Source organism: Chanos chanos, chromosome 4 (assembly GCF_902362185.1).
Source record: "Chanos chanos chromosome 4, fChaCha1.1, whole genome shotgun sequence".
Lineage (NCBI taxonomy): Eukaryota > Metazoa > Chordata > Actinopteri > Gonorynchiformes > Chanidae > Chanos > Chanos chanos.
Genome location: NC_044498.1, coordinates 48,810,414 through 48,826,035, shown reverse-complemented (window position 1 = coordinate 48,826,035; position 15,622 = coordinate 48,810,414). Strand labels below are relative to the sequence as shown.

Sequence of the window (15,622 nt, the reverse complement as noted above, 5' to 3'; positions counted from 1 at the left end):
GCATTGGAAATAAATACTATTTACAATAAAGATATATAGAAAAATATCCTTCAGTTGAAGGGAATAATTGCGATTCTTGATGTGCTAACGTTACTGCAGTCCACCAGGGAAACGTGAATTACTATTTTACAACAGTAATTTGCACTGACTCGGTGGGGGGCGACTACAGAATATAGGAATCGCTTTTCAATAATGTGTAGTAAATGAAACGTCTCTCAACTGGGTTGAATGGAGGAAATTAACGCCGCTAAAAACTTCAGGTTCTAAGCTTCATTTTGATGTGTAGGTTGCAGGGGTAATCCAGCTGCCACACCAGGCTTGTCTCGCTAGCTCCCACACCTGACTCAGTGAGGGTGACTACAGAATAGTCATCACGTTTCAATAATGTGTAGTAAATGAAACGACTAGTTAGTGAAATCAGAGTCCTTTGTTGCAGAATGGGCATTTTTATCTTGTGGCCATCCACAATGATATGAATCGATTTGAAGAAACATAATAGCTGATGCACAGACATGTCAATCATGTTTTTTTGGGGTTTTTTTTCCTGAATAATAACAAGCAACTTCGGGTAGAAGAAATATCTGTTTCCATCTCATTACTTGTGCTTTCCCAAATAACGTATTCGGATTTTGGTACGTCCCTAGTGAGACCAGCCACATTTCTCCCAGCTCTGTTTGCTCTGTCATAATGATTCGCATTACACATGACTTTGTTCAAGAACCTGAAGTTTATTCCAGAAGAAAACAGCCTCGCCCACATGGATTCCCCTTTGCTTTCACCATGGTCCCTAATTATAATTATGTCTAACTTTGAATGATTATAATGCTGTGCAGTTGAGCGTATCGTACCCACATGCACACACTTACACACACACACACACACACACACACACACACATCTTCCTTAACTTTCAGAGTATTTCACTCAAAAACAGTCCAGATTCTGTGGGTCTTGTTCAGGTGCGCATGCGTGAGCTGTGGGTATTTTTATATGCATTTGCTCTTGTTTTACCTCCCGCAAATGGTGTAAATCACACATAGGTACCTGCGCGCTATTCAGAGGAGACCCCCACCATCAGGCTCCGGTCTCTTACTCCTCACGACCCCGGCTGGAACTGTTCCCCAAAGAGCAGCCCCAGATAATGCGGCGCCGGGAACTGTCTGTCTGAGGAGAGCTCTAATCAGACATGGGGGAGTGTTAATTGCATCAGTATACCTCAGAGGCCATCATGTAGAGGACTGAGCCTTTTTCTCCAGCTGACATCATCCTTACCCACAGTTCACTGCAATAGATGCCCCTAGTGCCGCGTTTCACAGACAAGCATTAATGTTGGGAATGTGTCCACAGCCAAAAGCAGATGAATAAATTCAACAGTCCTCTGGATTAGAAGCATTTTTTTCTTTTCTCCTTTGTTTTCTCCCTCTTTTACATGAACTTAGTGCCCAGGATTAAAGACCCAGCCATCATAGCATGAGACTGGGATTACCCTCATGGCAGCCTGATTTTCCTCTCCTCACACTGAACACATACACAAACACACACACAGACACACACACACACACACACACACACAGAAACACACAGACAAACACACACAGACACGCACACAGATACACACACACACACACACACACACACACACACACACATAAGCATACACGCACACACACGCGTGCACGCACACACACACACACACACACACAGATATGCACACAGACACACACGCACACAAACAGATATCAAATTTAGTGTTTCCTACTACTTTGATTTACCAGGAAAATCACATGTTCCAGTGCAAAACACATTTTTGCTTCCTAAAAAAGATGTGAGGATGGGGTCGGGGAAGGTATTTTTCTTGTAATGTTTCAGTCAAAGTCTTTTAAGGATGAAGACTTGTAATGATGGAGAACATATAGGATAAAAGAGGGTGAAGACAGGAGAGAGAGACAGAGAGAGAGAAAAAGTAGGTACAGAGAGAGAGAGAGAGAAATGGGGGGGAAAGAGGTGAGGATACCTCTTCATCTGACTGTAAAAAAAGAGCACGCTGATGTAGCAACAGCCTTTTGGAGTTCATCCACATCTGTTTGTTTCTCCACGTGAAGAAAAATTTGCAAACACGTAATCTCTTACATAATTTTTTTGCCTTTGTTATTGCGGTTTCGATGTAAATTTATTTCCGTAACGTTTTCTTCCGCAGCGTTCCGACGTTCCATGGCCTGCCAGAGGAAATTCTTAGCAAGCTAGCGGATGTCCTTGAGGAGGTAAGCACCGATAACAGGCTCTTCAGCTAATCCTCTAATAAACAGTATTCATGCAAAGGCCACTACATGGCTTGGCTTGATTCACTCCTGGCACTGTTTACACACCTTTACTTTGGTTTTGTATATTTTCTTCCTCAGGCGCATTTGCTAACTGATGCTTGAAAAACCATATAAGGGGTTCAGTCAAAGCTCTCAGAACTAACTGAAACACATTCACTGATGTTTGTTTGAACATGGGTTTTTTGCTGACATGCAGTCTGAACGCTTCAAACTATTCCAGTTGGCATCAGTTGTAGCATTACAGAATACTCAGAGCTACACTTAGGTCTATGCGTGAGAGTGGGGAGTGTGTGTGTGTGTGTGTGTGTGTGATCATTGATAATGGCAATGAAGGGGTTAATTCATTTGCACTTAAAGGGTGCTTTTAAGAAGCTCCAAAAATAGTTAATTAATGCTAATTCATGTTAATTTAGCCCATCATAATTTAAGGCTTTATTTTAGTCGGAACTGTCCGTCTTTTGTGATGCGTCAGGAGGCGTAAGAATGAGAACCATCTGACAGACTCCATCTGCCAACCCAGAGCTACTTGCATGGCTGTTTCTTCTTCAGTCGCTCATTTGAATATTGTGTCATACGGTGAGATCCGGTTGGCTCAAAATGCATTTTTAATTAATGTGGATGTTGCTTCAATCATCTCATTAAATACATCCTCTGCCCTTTTCACGATAGCCCTTGAGTTAAAGTTCTGAGACGAAAATATTTTAAAAAGATGAAATTTTAGTCTTGACATGGGGTGAAAGTTTTAATCGTTCAAGTAGAAAGTGTCTAAACTGTCCTGTAATCGCTGTATATTTTGTCAAATTGAGTGAAAGTCATGTTTTTATTCTTTTTCTCACTGTCATTATGTTTTTGTCACTGTGACACCAAATATCCAAAGTGATCCTCAGCACAGAGGATTAAAAGAATCAATGTTTTATTCTGGGAATAAAATGCAGGTCTGAGCAGTTGCCTTTTAAAAAATGTCTCAACCGTCAGTCAGTTAGTCAGAGTTTCAGATAAAGGTCTCTACACTTCTGATTTTCCACACCTCCTGTCTTCAGCTCTCCTATCTTACATCTGGGCTCAGCCAAGACGTGGGCGTCAGGTACCCACAATGCTTTGCGGCAAGGTGTGAAAGATCATCGTTTTTCCATTGTGCGTGGGTTTCCCTTTGATAGCCCCCATCTTGACCCCTTCCAGCGATACCTGAGTGAAACACATCTGCTTGGTTGTCCAGAGTAGACAAGAGACTCACTTTCACCCAGATTAAACCGACAGTACAGCTGTTGCTATTTAAGACTGGCCAACTGCCAGCTCTGATCAGTATGTTATCAACTAATGAATGTAACATCTCACACTGACAACACCGGTAACATTTTTATATAGAATACGCATATAATAAAGACCATTTTTTATATTTCATTTTTTTTTCCCTTCTTACGATAAGAGCGTGAGGACAAAAAAAAATCAGATTACGTGACAACCAAGTGGAGAAAACACTTTACTGTTACGGACTGTTCTGCTTCTATTTTAGCTTCTCAGACGCTTTTTTTCAGTCATATCTACTCTCATATGCTGTCCTTATTTCCGGAGTTGATGTGACTTGATTTCCAATAAAATGTTATGAATATTTAGCGATTGAAATGCTGTTTCTCTGGCTGATAACTTATGGCTCAAATGAGAATGTAAATTTTTGGTTGAGGCTTATTGTGGCCTGTGGCGTTGTCATGTATGTGATTATAGCGATGCCTAAGGGAACGACTGTGCTGTCTGACTATCACAGTGAATGGGTCCTCAATCCTCCCTCCCGCTCCTTCACTCATAGTTCATACTATTTCTCCCCATTAATTCTGCACTGCTGCTGTTAAGTGCAGAGAGTACGTGCTGGTTTCCCTTTTTCATTGCCGTGCCTCAATATATTTGGCTTTCATTCAGGGTGCGTTTCATAAAATCGTCCTGAATTCGTTATCGCGGTACCCGGTCGTAACGCGTCTTATTTGGAAATGCTTCTATTCAGAAGTGACACATTATTCAGAAGACTCTGTATAAAGGTAGCGTGCCGTAGCCTCGTGAGAAATGACTACCAGTCATTTCCCTTTTGTTAGTATGTGGCCTCGTGAAGTCTTTCATATGAAAATACGAGGCGCCGTCGTAAACCGACCGATTTCTTCGGGGTCACTCTTGTCTTTTCTTGCCTCGTCTCCACTCGGCCCGGCGATCGCAAACAGTCGGGCAGAGATGAGAATACGTAGGGAACGGCTGATTGCATAATTCAGAAGCCTGAGAATTGCAGGCTGTCTCAGTCTGTCAAATGCTAGAGCAACATTTCAACGTGGATGTCAGCCAGCATCTGTTTTTTTTTATGTCAGAGATGAACTAGTTCTTGCAATTCTCACACAAATAGTTTGTTTCCATGTCTGAGGGTTTCACGTTTGGGTATTCATCTGCGTAGAGTTGATTACCGTCTCTTTTTCTCAAAACAAGGTAGTGATTTAGAAACCCATTCAAAATTTAAACATTTAAAAAAGTATATTTTCATCTGGCTGCCCTTCTCATGATTTTTTTTTTTAGGGTAAAGGGTTCAATTTTGAGGGTTTGGTGTCCTGACACCAGTCTTCTTGGTGATGCATTTCCTGTTGTTGGCCACTGGCCAGACTGGAGGTGATTCTAAGATGGCTGATTCTGGTTCTAGAGGACAGACGGCAGGATGACATATCAGGGCTAATTTGGTGTGTCGCCTGCTTTTGGAGGTCACAGCCACGCTACCGTTTGCTCCATCCTGGCTCAGTGGTTTGGTTCCTCTGAAAGTCACTGATATGTGTCATAGTTTAGTCATGTCTGTGTAAAGGCCAGTATCTATATAGGAGCAGAGGATGACAGGCACCATGCTGCTCTGCTCTGTCTGTATATATAATGTTGTATATATGTGTTTATTTGTATGTGTGTGCATGTGTGTGTGTGTGTGTACTAAATATATACCAAAATGAGAGTGATCTGGGCAGGCTAAATGAGACTGACCTCAGAAGTATAGTGTTGCAGCAGGCTCTGTGTGTGTGTGTGTGTGTACTGTGCTGTCCTCATTAGCGTTTGAGCTTTGTACACTCTCAATATGAGTGATGTGTCATGCTCATCACACGCTCAAAGAGCAGAACTAAATCCATGGTCACACTGGACACGGGGTTCTGATTGACAATACTCTGTCATTCTGCACAGCCAGCTTGCAAATGTCACCTATGCCACCGCCGTTAGCTGACTGAATCCTCCAAATATGATTTGTGTGTGTGTGTGTGTGTGTGTGTGTGTGTGTGTGTCTGTGTCTGTGTGTGTGTATGCATGTGTGTGTGTGTGTGTGTGTGTGTGTGTTCAGTGTGAGGAGAGGACAGTCAGCCTGCCATGAGGGTAATCCCAGTCTCATGCTCTGACTTTTCCTAAATGTCCAAAGCTGTTCACTCATGAGTAATTGGATTTAAGAGAGTAAAAGGGTCTGTCAGAGTTTCCTGCTGCATGGGTACTACTCAGTCAAACACAGACAGTTGGGCTTCGAAACAGAAAGGCAGCACAGATACTGTAGCATTGGCATGAGGATGTTGGTCTGGACACCTTTATTAAAGCAATGCTGGTCTTTAGAGGAGATGGTTCATGATGGACTCTGTGTCTGTCTCTCCCAGTCTGGGAGAGCATGTATGTGGGGTCGTGAAGTGGTTTGTGCTGTGGTGGTACCGATTATGCTGGTTCTTACATACCAAACCAAAACTTGGTCCTTACTGTTTTAATGTTCTTTCGTTCTCCTCTCCTCTCCTCTCCTCTCCTCTCCTCCATTCACTACGCCTCTCCTCTCCTGTCTTCTCCTCTCCTCTCCTGTGATACAGACTCACTATGAGGATGGAGATTACATCATTCGGCAGGGAGCCAGGGGTGACACGTTCTTCATTATCAGTAAGGGGAAGGTGAGACCATTTCATCCTCATTGTTTTCATTCCAAAACACAAAGCTGACATTTGTCTATGTCCATCTCCATTTGAACAACATCAGCACCAAAAGGAAACATGCCAGTGTTGTCATTATGAGAAAAAAAATGAGTACAATTGTCCTCTCTATGATAATTTTAAAGAGAATTTGAAATATCAGTCACCACAGTGGTTTGTCCCTTAATTAACCCAAGGAAGTGATAAAAATTGAAGGGCTTTATCGTTACTTAACGTTTAGAGGAGATAAGAGACTTTGTGTGTCTGTATTTTTTGGGGGGTGGGAGGTGGAGGGGGGGGGAGACATGTCATTCTAAATTGACGTCAATGAGAATGACCTTTCTTCCATTGCCAAACACCACCATCCAAACAATACTGTCCCCTTCTTTCAGGTGACTGTGACCAGAGAAGATTGCCCTGGTACGGATCCAGTGTATCTCCGTTCCCTGGGGAGAGGAGACTGGTTCGGAGAGAAAGCCTTACAAGGGTGAGCATGCCTTCCTCTCTCTCATGTTTTGTAGCTGGTAAACCTCAGGGTGTAATTGTTTTCTTTATCATCACTTCATCCTCTGAAAGTGTAGGCATACAAAAAAACGACCCCCCCTCCTTAAATTAGCATCATCCCTCTGGTTCTATCTCTTTGTTACTTTTTTTCTTTTTTTTTTTTACCTCACTTGCTCTTTCTTCCCGTTATCTTTCGGGATTACGTCATTACAATCAGTACAAAAATCGGTTATTCGGTCTGAGAAACCTTGTGTAGATTTTGACACAAAGGCACCTATTTACTTTTTCATTGTCATAGATTCTGATATACTTGAATTGATGGCCACGGCAATGGAAAGCCATATGAGAAGAGTATTAGGTCTGGAGTGCCATCTAGTGGTGAACAACTGATAATTTCTTCCAGTGATTTTTACTCAGAAAACAGTCTTTTTACAGGCTCTGAACCCAGACTACATAGAATGATAAAGTTTTTCACAAGAAACTGTGTCAGATTTTACACCAGCAGACACCAAAGCTTGTTCTGGAACAAAGTTTCTGTATGTCACATTAGGAACAGTATTTTTTAATAAATCGATAATTTTCCAGATGTAGAGTTAGATGTCAGGGCACTAACTAGATGACATTTGGAAAAGTAGAGCAGTCAGAACAACATTTTTGCACGACAGTATCTTGAGAGCACTTCTTTTCCGTAACCAGAATAGTGTGCCAATGCAGTCGCATATTTGAACTTTTCTGAATTTTGTCCACTGTTTGTTGCATGGAAACATGATTAAACGTTGTTCCAAGCTGTTTTGTTTGAAAATAGTTTGTTGCTTGTAATCTGCATGCATTACAAAGTCTGTTAAAGCTCTAAAATTTTTCTGTGAGCTGCTTGATTGTGTCTTTGATCTTTGATCATATTTACAAATCAGAGCACTTTTCTCCACTAATGAGCCATTACGGATTGTTCTGAATGCTTGAGTGCAGAGAAATGAATTATACTCATTCATCAGCAGTTAGGCATGCATAATATCATTCCCTAATGTGCTGTATTCACAATATCATCCTTTACCATGGCTTATTCTATTCTATTCTATTCTATTCTATTCTATTCTATTCTATTCTATTCTATTCTATTCTATTCTATTCCGTTCTGTTCTGTTCTATTCTATTCTGTTTCGCTGTGCTCTGTTCTGTTCTGTTCCAAACAGTTCAATTCTATTCTGTTTTTTTCTGTTGTGTTCCATTTGTGGTCCAATCTGTTCTGTTCCATTTTACTGGGTCTCACTCTATTCTATTCTATTCTATTCTGTTCTATTCTATTCTATTCTATTTTGTTCTATTCTCATAAAGATTTGAAACATTGGACGCATATGAGATAAATTTAGACATTTGTTTTTCAGTGGAGGACTTTGTTTCTCTGTAACATGACTTTGTTGGCTTGAGAGAACTGTTGATCCCTTGTTGTGATTGGTTGAGGTTCTGGGAAATGGAGGGCTCCGGTTTCCTATTTGGTATCAGGTGTCACATTCACACTGATGTCCCAGATCAGTGGTGTGAGCTATCTATCCCTACACATTCACACTGATGTGAGCCATGCTGCCCAGCGTTAGGGATGAGATACTGTGTCTGGTTTTAACATGAGAGGCTGTGAGCATGGAGGTTTTTATGCTGGGCTCACAAATAATGAATGCATGAGAGGGTTGACCCAGCCGCGCCTTCCTCTGTGTATTTGGGTAACCCTGTTCCTCGGGACAGCGTATCAGGAGCCAATTAAAAGCTGTTGTGTGTGCGTGCGTATTCAGTCTTTGTAATACAGAGTGGAATTATACTCTGACCACCTGCTGCTGTTTGTGTGTGTATGCATGCATGTGTGTGTGTGTGTGTGTGTTTGTGTGTGTGTTAGTATGAGAGTGTGTGTGTGTGTGTGTGTGCGTGCGTGTGTTTGTGTGTGTGTGAGTGTGTGTGTGTGCGTGTGTGTGTGTGTGTGTGTGTGTGTGTGTGTGTGTGAGTGTGTGTGTGTATGTGTGAGGGGGGGGGGTGTCTTTCATTGTCAAGGACACAGGATTTTAAAACAATCATTACAAAAACCCCAACAAGAACAACAAAAACAACAACATCAACAAAAAAACTGTGCATGTCTGGGCAAAAATTTCCACTCACTCATCAACATCCATCACTGATTATTCCAGTCATTGGGACCTGTTACATAACACTATTCATAATAACACAGTCATCTTAATTTTCCCTTTAAAACTAGTCTTTCCTTTTATAGGCAGATACCTAAAAAAAAAAGCATAGACTGACCTTATTTAACACCGTAAGGTTCACTTCTTGTACCCTCACGATCATTTTGATCTACGTTATATGTTGTCATAGAAATGTTAAATTGTAAATGGTCATATTTCTCGACATCCTTCACAGAACAAACACAGATTGTCTAACCTTGGTAAGTTTTTTTCTGTTAAGTGTGTTTTCTAAATTTTTTTTTTTTACCCATCTGAATGCCATCTTTTGGCATTGTAATCGGCATAAGGTTGTCTGTGAAATCTGAATCGATTCGTCTGTATTGACAATGTTTGCTCAGTCTAGTTCTCCCCCTATTTTACAAATACCAGTTATTACAGACCAAAGTGAGACAGTGTGTCAAAAGACTAAAATGAAAGTTGTACATAAAGAACTCGGTTATTGCAAACAGCCATTCCTCTGGTACCCTGTGTTCTCTAAGACCGGTATTTTAATTGCAGTATTAGAACGAGAGCCGCATAATTTCACTGGAAAAGAACAAGGTAATTGGAGGTGTGAACCCGGATACACAGGCTGCACCAAACAGATAGAATAGCATCAGGATATAGCAGAGTGTGTTTGTTGTGAGTGTGCATGTGCTTCGGGCATGCCTCTGTGTGTGTGTGTGTGTGTGTGTGTGTGTGTGTTGTCGTGCGTGCGTGCGTTTGCGACAACGATCTCGATAGGGGCGCGTTTTTTTTTGGCAGGGACCTCATTTTTTCACACAGCAGGTGTTTGAGTTTCATGTCTCACGTCTTCAAATGGGGCCTGATTACACACTGTCGGATGTTGTACAAAGGGGAGGCATGCTGTCCAACTAATACCTCTTATAAACCAAGTACCCTGCAGTCCCACTCTACAGCTCTCAGCACACAACAACTCATTGTGCCAAGCCTAACACCATCGAAACATACTCTCCACACCTCTTCAATCTTCCTCCCGTTCTCTACTCACTCTCCTTTTCTCCTGTGTTTTCTCTTCTCCTCTCCTCTCCTATTCTCCTCTCCTTGCTTGTCTAAGCAGCTGTGACCTTCTGCCGTGGTGGTGTGTTATTTCTGTGTGTGACTGTAGGCTTTGGAGGCATGTAGTGAAGAATTCTCACCTCTGACAAAGTACAAAAGTCTAACGCGGAGCACGGCTGGGCCAGTGGCAGCGTTCAGACTGTGTGAGACAGGAGCTCACCGGGAGCTGTTAGCGATACGGTGCTTGAAGACTCATGTCCGCGTTAGTCAGAAGAGGCTACACTCGTTTGCAGTGCCCTCCGCCGCTTTCTGACGCGTTGTCTTGTAGTTGCGTGGGATTGGATGGATTGTTTTGGTTCTCTTCTTTGGTACGTGTGCTCCGTTGCGTGTTGGTCGGGTTTGAGTGCGTGTGTCCGTGAGAGGGAACAGATTGCTTGGATTACTGGTTTGGAAGCGTTTCACTGAGGTTAGGGAGATTGCGTATCGGATCAGACCATGGACTCCGAGCAGTGGCACTCTGACTCAGACTCATGCGACTGGGGAGACTCATCTCCTGAACTCAGTGGAGAAGAGGAGGATGATGATGTCACACGCACACACTCGGAGTAATGAACCATACCTGTTATTTCTTCCTGTTCCGAATAATTCACTGGAGGCCTGGGGAGGGGAATGGGGGGGGGGGGGGGATTTAGGTAGCATTTTATATGACTAATCTTTTAGTCATAGCTCACCCAAACTATATATATATATATATATATATTTTTTTTTTTTTTCTTTTTGGTTTTTTGAAATCTTACCTGGGCATCTTATAATATAATGGACCATTTCTTTGTCTCAGAAGATACTATTTTTGCTAACATACAATAGGTCAAAGTAATGAACTTCAATTTCAGTTGGGCTGAGTTTTTTAAAAAATAGTCCTTACTTTTCTGTCTACCTGTGTCATACAGATTTGCCTATGTTTTCACTTTACCTGATAAAGTCTAAAACAACAGTGAAATGTAGTGAACTTACTTCCATGCTGCCTTGTTCGTCTTTCTTTTTTGATTTATTTTATTGTTAATGAGTTGGTAAGATTAAATGGTGAATTGTCTTCTGGTGCATCTCGTGTAAATTTCCCAGAGTATGTCGCGTTGACATTTGAAAACTGTCCGAATTATTATTTTTTTTTTTTAAACATGTAATCTGGTTTTATTCCCTCTTGGACTGCGTGTTGCACGTTTAGTGCACGTGTGTCTTTTTGACTAATTGTGTCACATTTGTCTCTGTGCAGAGAGGACGTCAGGACGGCCAATGTCATTGCTGCTGAAACAGTGACCTGTCTGGTGATTGACAGAGAGTGAGTACCACCACAGTTATCATGTTCTAATAACATTCAGTCCACTACTCACTGCACCGCAACCTGCTCTCAGACGTCTGACTGAGAGGAACAACGGAAACACGACAGTGAAGCTGTCTGTACGCCCATGTTTTACGACGTGTGACAGTCCCATAGGTCTATTTTTTTAAGATCATAAAGATTATAGGAATATATATTTATATACCATTGTGCTCTGTATCCCTTAGTGTTTCCATGCAAGGATAGCATTTATTTTAGTTGGCCTTTGCATGCACTGTGTCGGCTCTGAGAACTGGCCCAAGCTCTGCTATTCACGTGTGTGTTCCTGAGTTCCTCTCTTTTTATGAGAGAGAGAGGGACAAAGAGAGAGGGAGAGAATGTGTTTATGTTGGGGGGGGGGTTGTTGAAGCAATGTACAGTAAGTGTGAAGTCTTGGCTGGTGAGTAGTGCTTATCTGTGCTCTCTCGTAGCGTTCTATAAATCTACCATAACCCAAATAGCTAAAATAAATAAACAGCCCGAAGCTATGCGTGTCAATAAACACTAATGGGGTCAGCCAGAGAGCAGGGCTTAGTGGTTCATACAGTAAAATATTCTCTCCTTGGACCTGCTCCCCTTCCAGTCTCTGTGTATCTCTCCCACTCAGGCCTCTGTGGAGCTGTGTTTAGCACTCACACGCTGCTCATCAGTACCTGATTGGTGGGAGAATGCATCGATTCATTGGTTAATTAAGTAATTATTTACACTCTTCAGATGGTTTAATTGGTCAGTGTCTGGGTTATGACTAATGTGGAGTTCTGTTTACATTCTCAGCATATCCGTTGCAGATGGCGACTCTGAAATTCATTTGTAGGAATAAGATACTGTCCTGTACCCAGCTGTCCCGGCCCCTCGACGGATAAAATAGAGACGCGTTTAAATAAACTTTGGCGGGCGTTCTCTGCCCTTAATCTGATATTAAAGTCAAACAAAACCGAGGTCAGGTTGTTTGGTGAAGAAAGGAGCCGCGCTGATAGGATCACCGGTTTCGGTTTCATTTAACTTTAAATAGCTTCCTTTAATAAATATGCGGCCTTTCATTCTGTCCTCTCTCTATCGTTTAATTTATCCAAACCCCGTACCAAAATTAAAATGACTTCTTCTCTAGGCTCCTCAGGCAATCTGACCCTAGTAAAGATGAGCATCTTCTTCAGTCTGGGAGGAGCTGCCTATGGCAGGAGTCTTGATTGGTCAGATGTCTCATATGACTCAGGTCTACTGATTGTCACTGGACTTACCACAACACTGTATTCCTCTCTTCAGTCTTTCTCATTACACACAAATAGTGAACTTGTAGAGTCCCCCCAGCTTTATAAAAAACCCCCCACAAAATCTTTAGTTGGCTTCTCTCTCTCTCTCTCTCTCTCTCTCTCTCTCTCCTGTACCTGATCTGCCAGCTACTTTCAGTTTAAGATTAGGAGTATGGCTTTTGACAGGGATTTTTCGGGTTGCTGCGGCTAGATTTCGGAATGAGCTTCAGAAACCTCTGGAACGGTTTAGTGTTATCTCAGTTTCTTCTATAAAGAGCACACTTGTAGCTCACCCTGCCGAGTCATGCACAAATTATATCCACTGTTCCGCTTATATATTTCCTTTAACCCAGGAGAAATGAGAAAAACCAAAATAATATATACATATACATATAACAACGAACCTTAAGACACACACACACACACACACACACACACACACACACAGAAACCATTATTGTTTACAATCAAGATCATTTTTACAGTAGACTGAGTTTCTAGACACTGAGTGGTTAAGCTTATGGCCTGTCTTCAGTTCAAAACAAAGTCTTTGAAGCCAGGGACTTTGTAGCTTCACTAAGTCCTCTTTTCAAACATCAGCTTATATCTGTCAGAGCTTCGCTGGTGTTGAATATCAGGAAACATTTTGCTCTGCTCCTCAACTGTAGGATTATACATATGCATATTCACTGTTCATATGTTAATTTTGGAGGGATGTTTTGATGATAGGTTCACGGAAAACTAAACCCTGGGTCAAAACTCATATTTTGTTTATTGTAATGATTGGGGGTGCATTTGGAAAAGAAAAGTGTGAATTTAATCCCGGACCACCACGCGAACTGTTCTGATTCTTTTTGATCCGTTTTCAGCTCGTATAAACATCTGATTGGAGATTTGGAGGACGTGTCCAGTAAAGGCTGTGAAGACGCGGAGGCCAAAGCAAAGTAAGTCTGAGGGAGAAATCATTTCATCTCCACACGTTTTAGATTTATCAATACAAAATAAGAATTCAAAATAAGGAACTTCATCTTCATAAGAAGATGTTAACCTATATCACTGTTTTTACTATTCTTACAATGGTGATGTTTATGACTGAACTAAGTAATTATGAAATGAACCATACTGTCGACATCATCGACTGTGGATGGATAGATAGATAGATAGATAGATAGATAGATAGATAGATAGATAGATAGATAGATAGATAGATAGATAGAGGGTTTTTTTTTTTATTTTGAGACATGGATGCTTAAATCCTTGGCTGAAAAACACAAAAGATTTAACAGCGTGTAACAGCCCTTAACGTGTTCTAATGACTTGGATGACAGTTTCTTGTGTTGCTTAGCAACAAGAAGTCAGACTCTTTTTTTGGGGCTTTTTTTCCAAGATACAACTTTTGAGTTTTCATGATTCAAAAAGCACACAGACTGCGAAATTAACATTTATTAGAATATGTGCGACCAATGTGATTATAAAGCAGCACTCAGAGATGTAAAAGTGACCTAAAACTCTAAAATGCTAATATAATTTTTTTTTTTTAAATAAAAAATTACCTGATTTTTAAAAACATTTCTAGATCATTCAGCCTTTTCCCTGCTGCAAATGCAGTTCTAACCATCTTTATGTTAATACGGCAAAATCAAGGCAATAGATGAAGAAGGTTTTTTGCTCAGAAATTTTGTATGCTCTTTAAAGTGACTACAGGCCACTGGTTCATTCACAAACTGTCATTTTATGGTAATTTGTGAGCTAACCATACACCTTGACAGATTCAGTAAATAAGAGAAAAGCCAAAAAACGTAAGCGTTTTGTGGTAAAAGTCTACATTTTGTGTAACGCTTCCTGTAATGTTTCAGAGAGAGCAGAATCTGGCCTTTTTAACAGCGATCCTGAAGCCAGTACCGAGTCTTTAGCCCCACACTGCGCTGCTGGCCTCGGACGAACTCACTCCAAGCATGTGGAAGACATGTTACATAAGAGTGTCTTTTCTTCTCTACTGACGGAGCAGAATGAGTCACAGGGCTGACATCCTCACTGCTCCCCTACACATTGTTTTTAATGAGGAGAAACATGAGGAGGGCGTCAAAGAGAGAGAGAGGGAGAGGGAGAGAGAGAGAGAGAGAGAGAGAGAGAATGTGTGGTGTTACCTTGTGCACCCCCCCCCCCCTCAGCTCAGCAAAGTGATGAAAAACCGAACCCTGCTCAGCTGAGGGATGGCAAAGGTGACAGTAATCTGAAACTTCAGAAGCCTTGCCACTCATTTATATTGAGAGAGAGAGACAGAGAGAGAGAGAGAGAGAGAGAGAATGAGCTAAAATATTTAGGTTTAATTCCACATGCTAATAGCTTTGCAGATCACGTCGTGAAAAAAAAGGACCTTAAGAAGTTCATGTTCTCCGACTCTTTCGAGTTCACACTGAAGTCACACTGCGCTGATCAACTCCAACAACAACAACAAAAAAAAAAAAAAAAAAAAAAGGGGAAAAGAGAAACCTCTCCTCTTCATTTTCTCATGCTCTCTCATCTGCATTGAAAATCCCTCTGGTTGTAAATAATTAAAGCATCCGTCCTGCGCGTACGGCTGTCACATCCTGGAGATTCTCTCTCGGCGCGGATATTAAGACGGCTTTTTATTCATCGCGCTCGGAGTTTTCCAGTCACGGCGCCTCTGAATCTGTCACTGATAAATTAGTCTCTAACCACGACCAAAATGACAGCAGAGAACCCGGCGTAATTGGCCTCCGAGGGGAACGTCGCCCCCCCCCCCCCCGACCCACAGCAAAAAACAAAGTCCGCAAACCAAACTTTATCTTGAAGTGTTTTGATTAGATCAGCTTGGGGTTTCTGACACTCATTCGTGTGTTCATTAACGCTGAAGACGGGGGACGCGGGTCGGACCCGCGCGTTTTTTAAGCGGGCTGGTTTAAACGCGGCTGACGAAACCTAGCACGTCTGTCGAGATCGAAAACCGTCCGATCTTTGACAGATCCGAACGTCA

At 41.7% G+C, this 15,622-nt stretch overlaps 1 protein-coding gene across 2 annotated transcripts in view; it reads left to right on the top strand.

The window, feature by feature from the left end:
• Positions 1 to 15,622, top strand: part of prkg1a (protein kinase cGMP-dependent 1a) — a 66,878-nt gene that overhangs the window by 43,978 nt on the left and 7,278 nt on the right. For both annotated transcript variants that reach the window (XM_030771006.1, XM_030771005.1), the window contains exons 5-9: positions 2,198 to 2,261; positions 6,170 to 6,247; positions 6,658 to 6,752; positions 11,270 to 11,335; positions 13,494 to 13,568. In XM_030771006.1, coding sequence (XP_030626866.1) covers positions 2,198 to 2,261; positions 6,170 to 6,247; positions 6,658 to 6,752; positions 11,270 to 11,335; positions 13,494 to 13,568 — 378 coding nt within the window. The remainder of the gene's footprint in view (positions 1 to 2,197; positions 2,262 to 6,169; positions 6,248 to 6,657; positions 6,753 to 11,269; positions 11,336 to 13,493; positions 13,569 to 15,622) is intronic.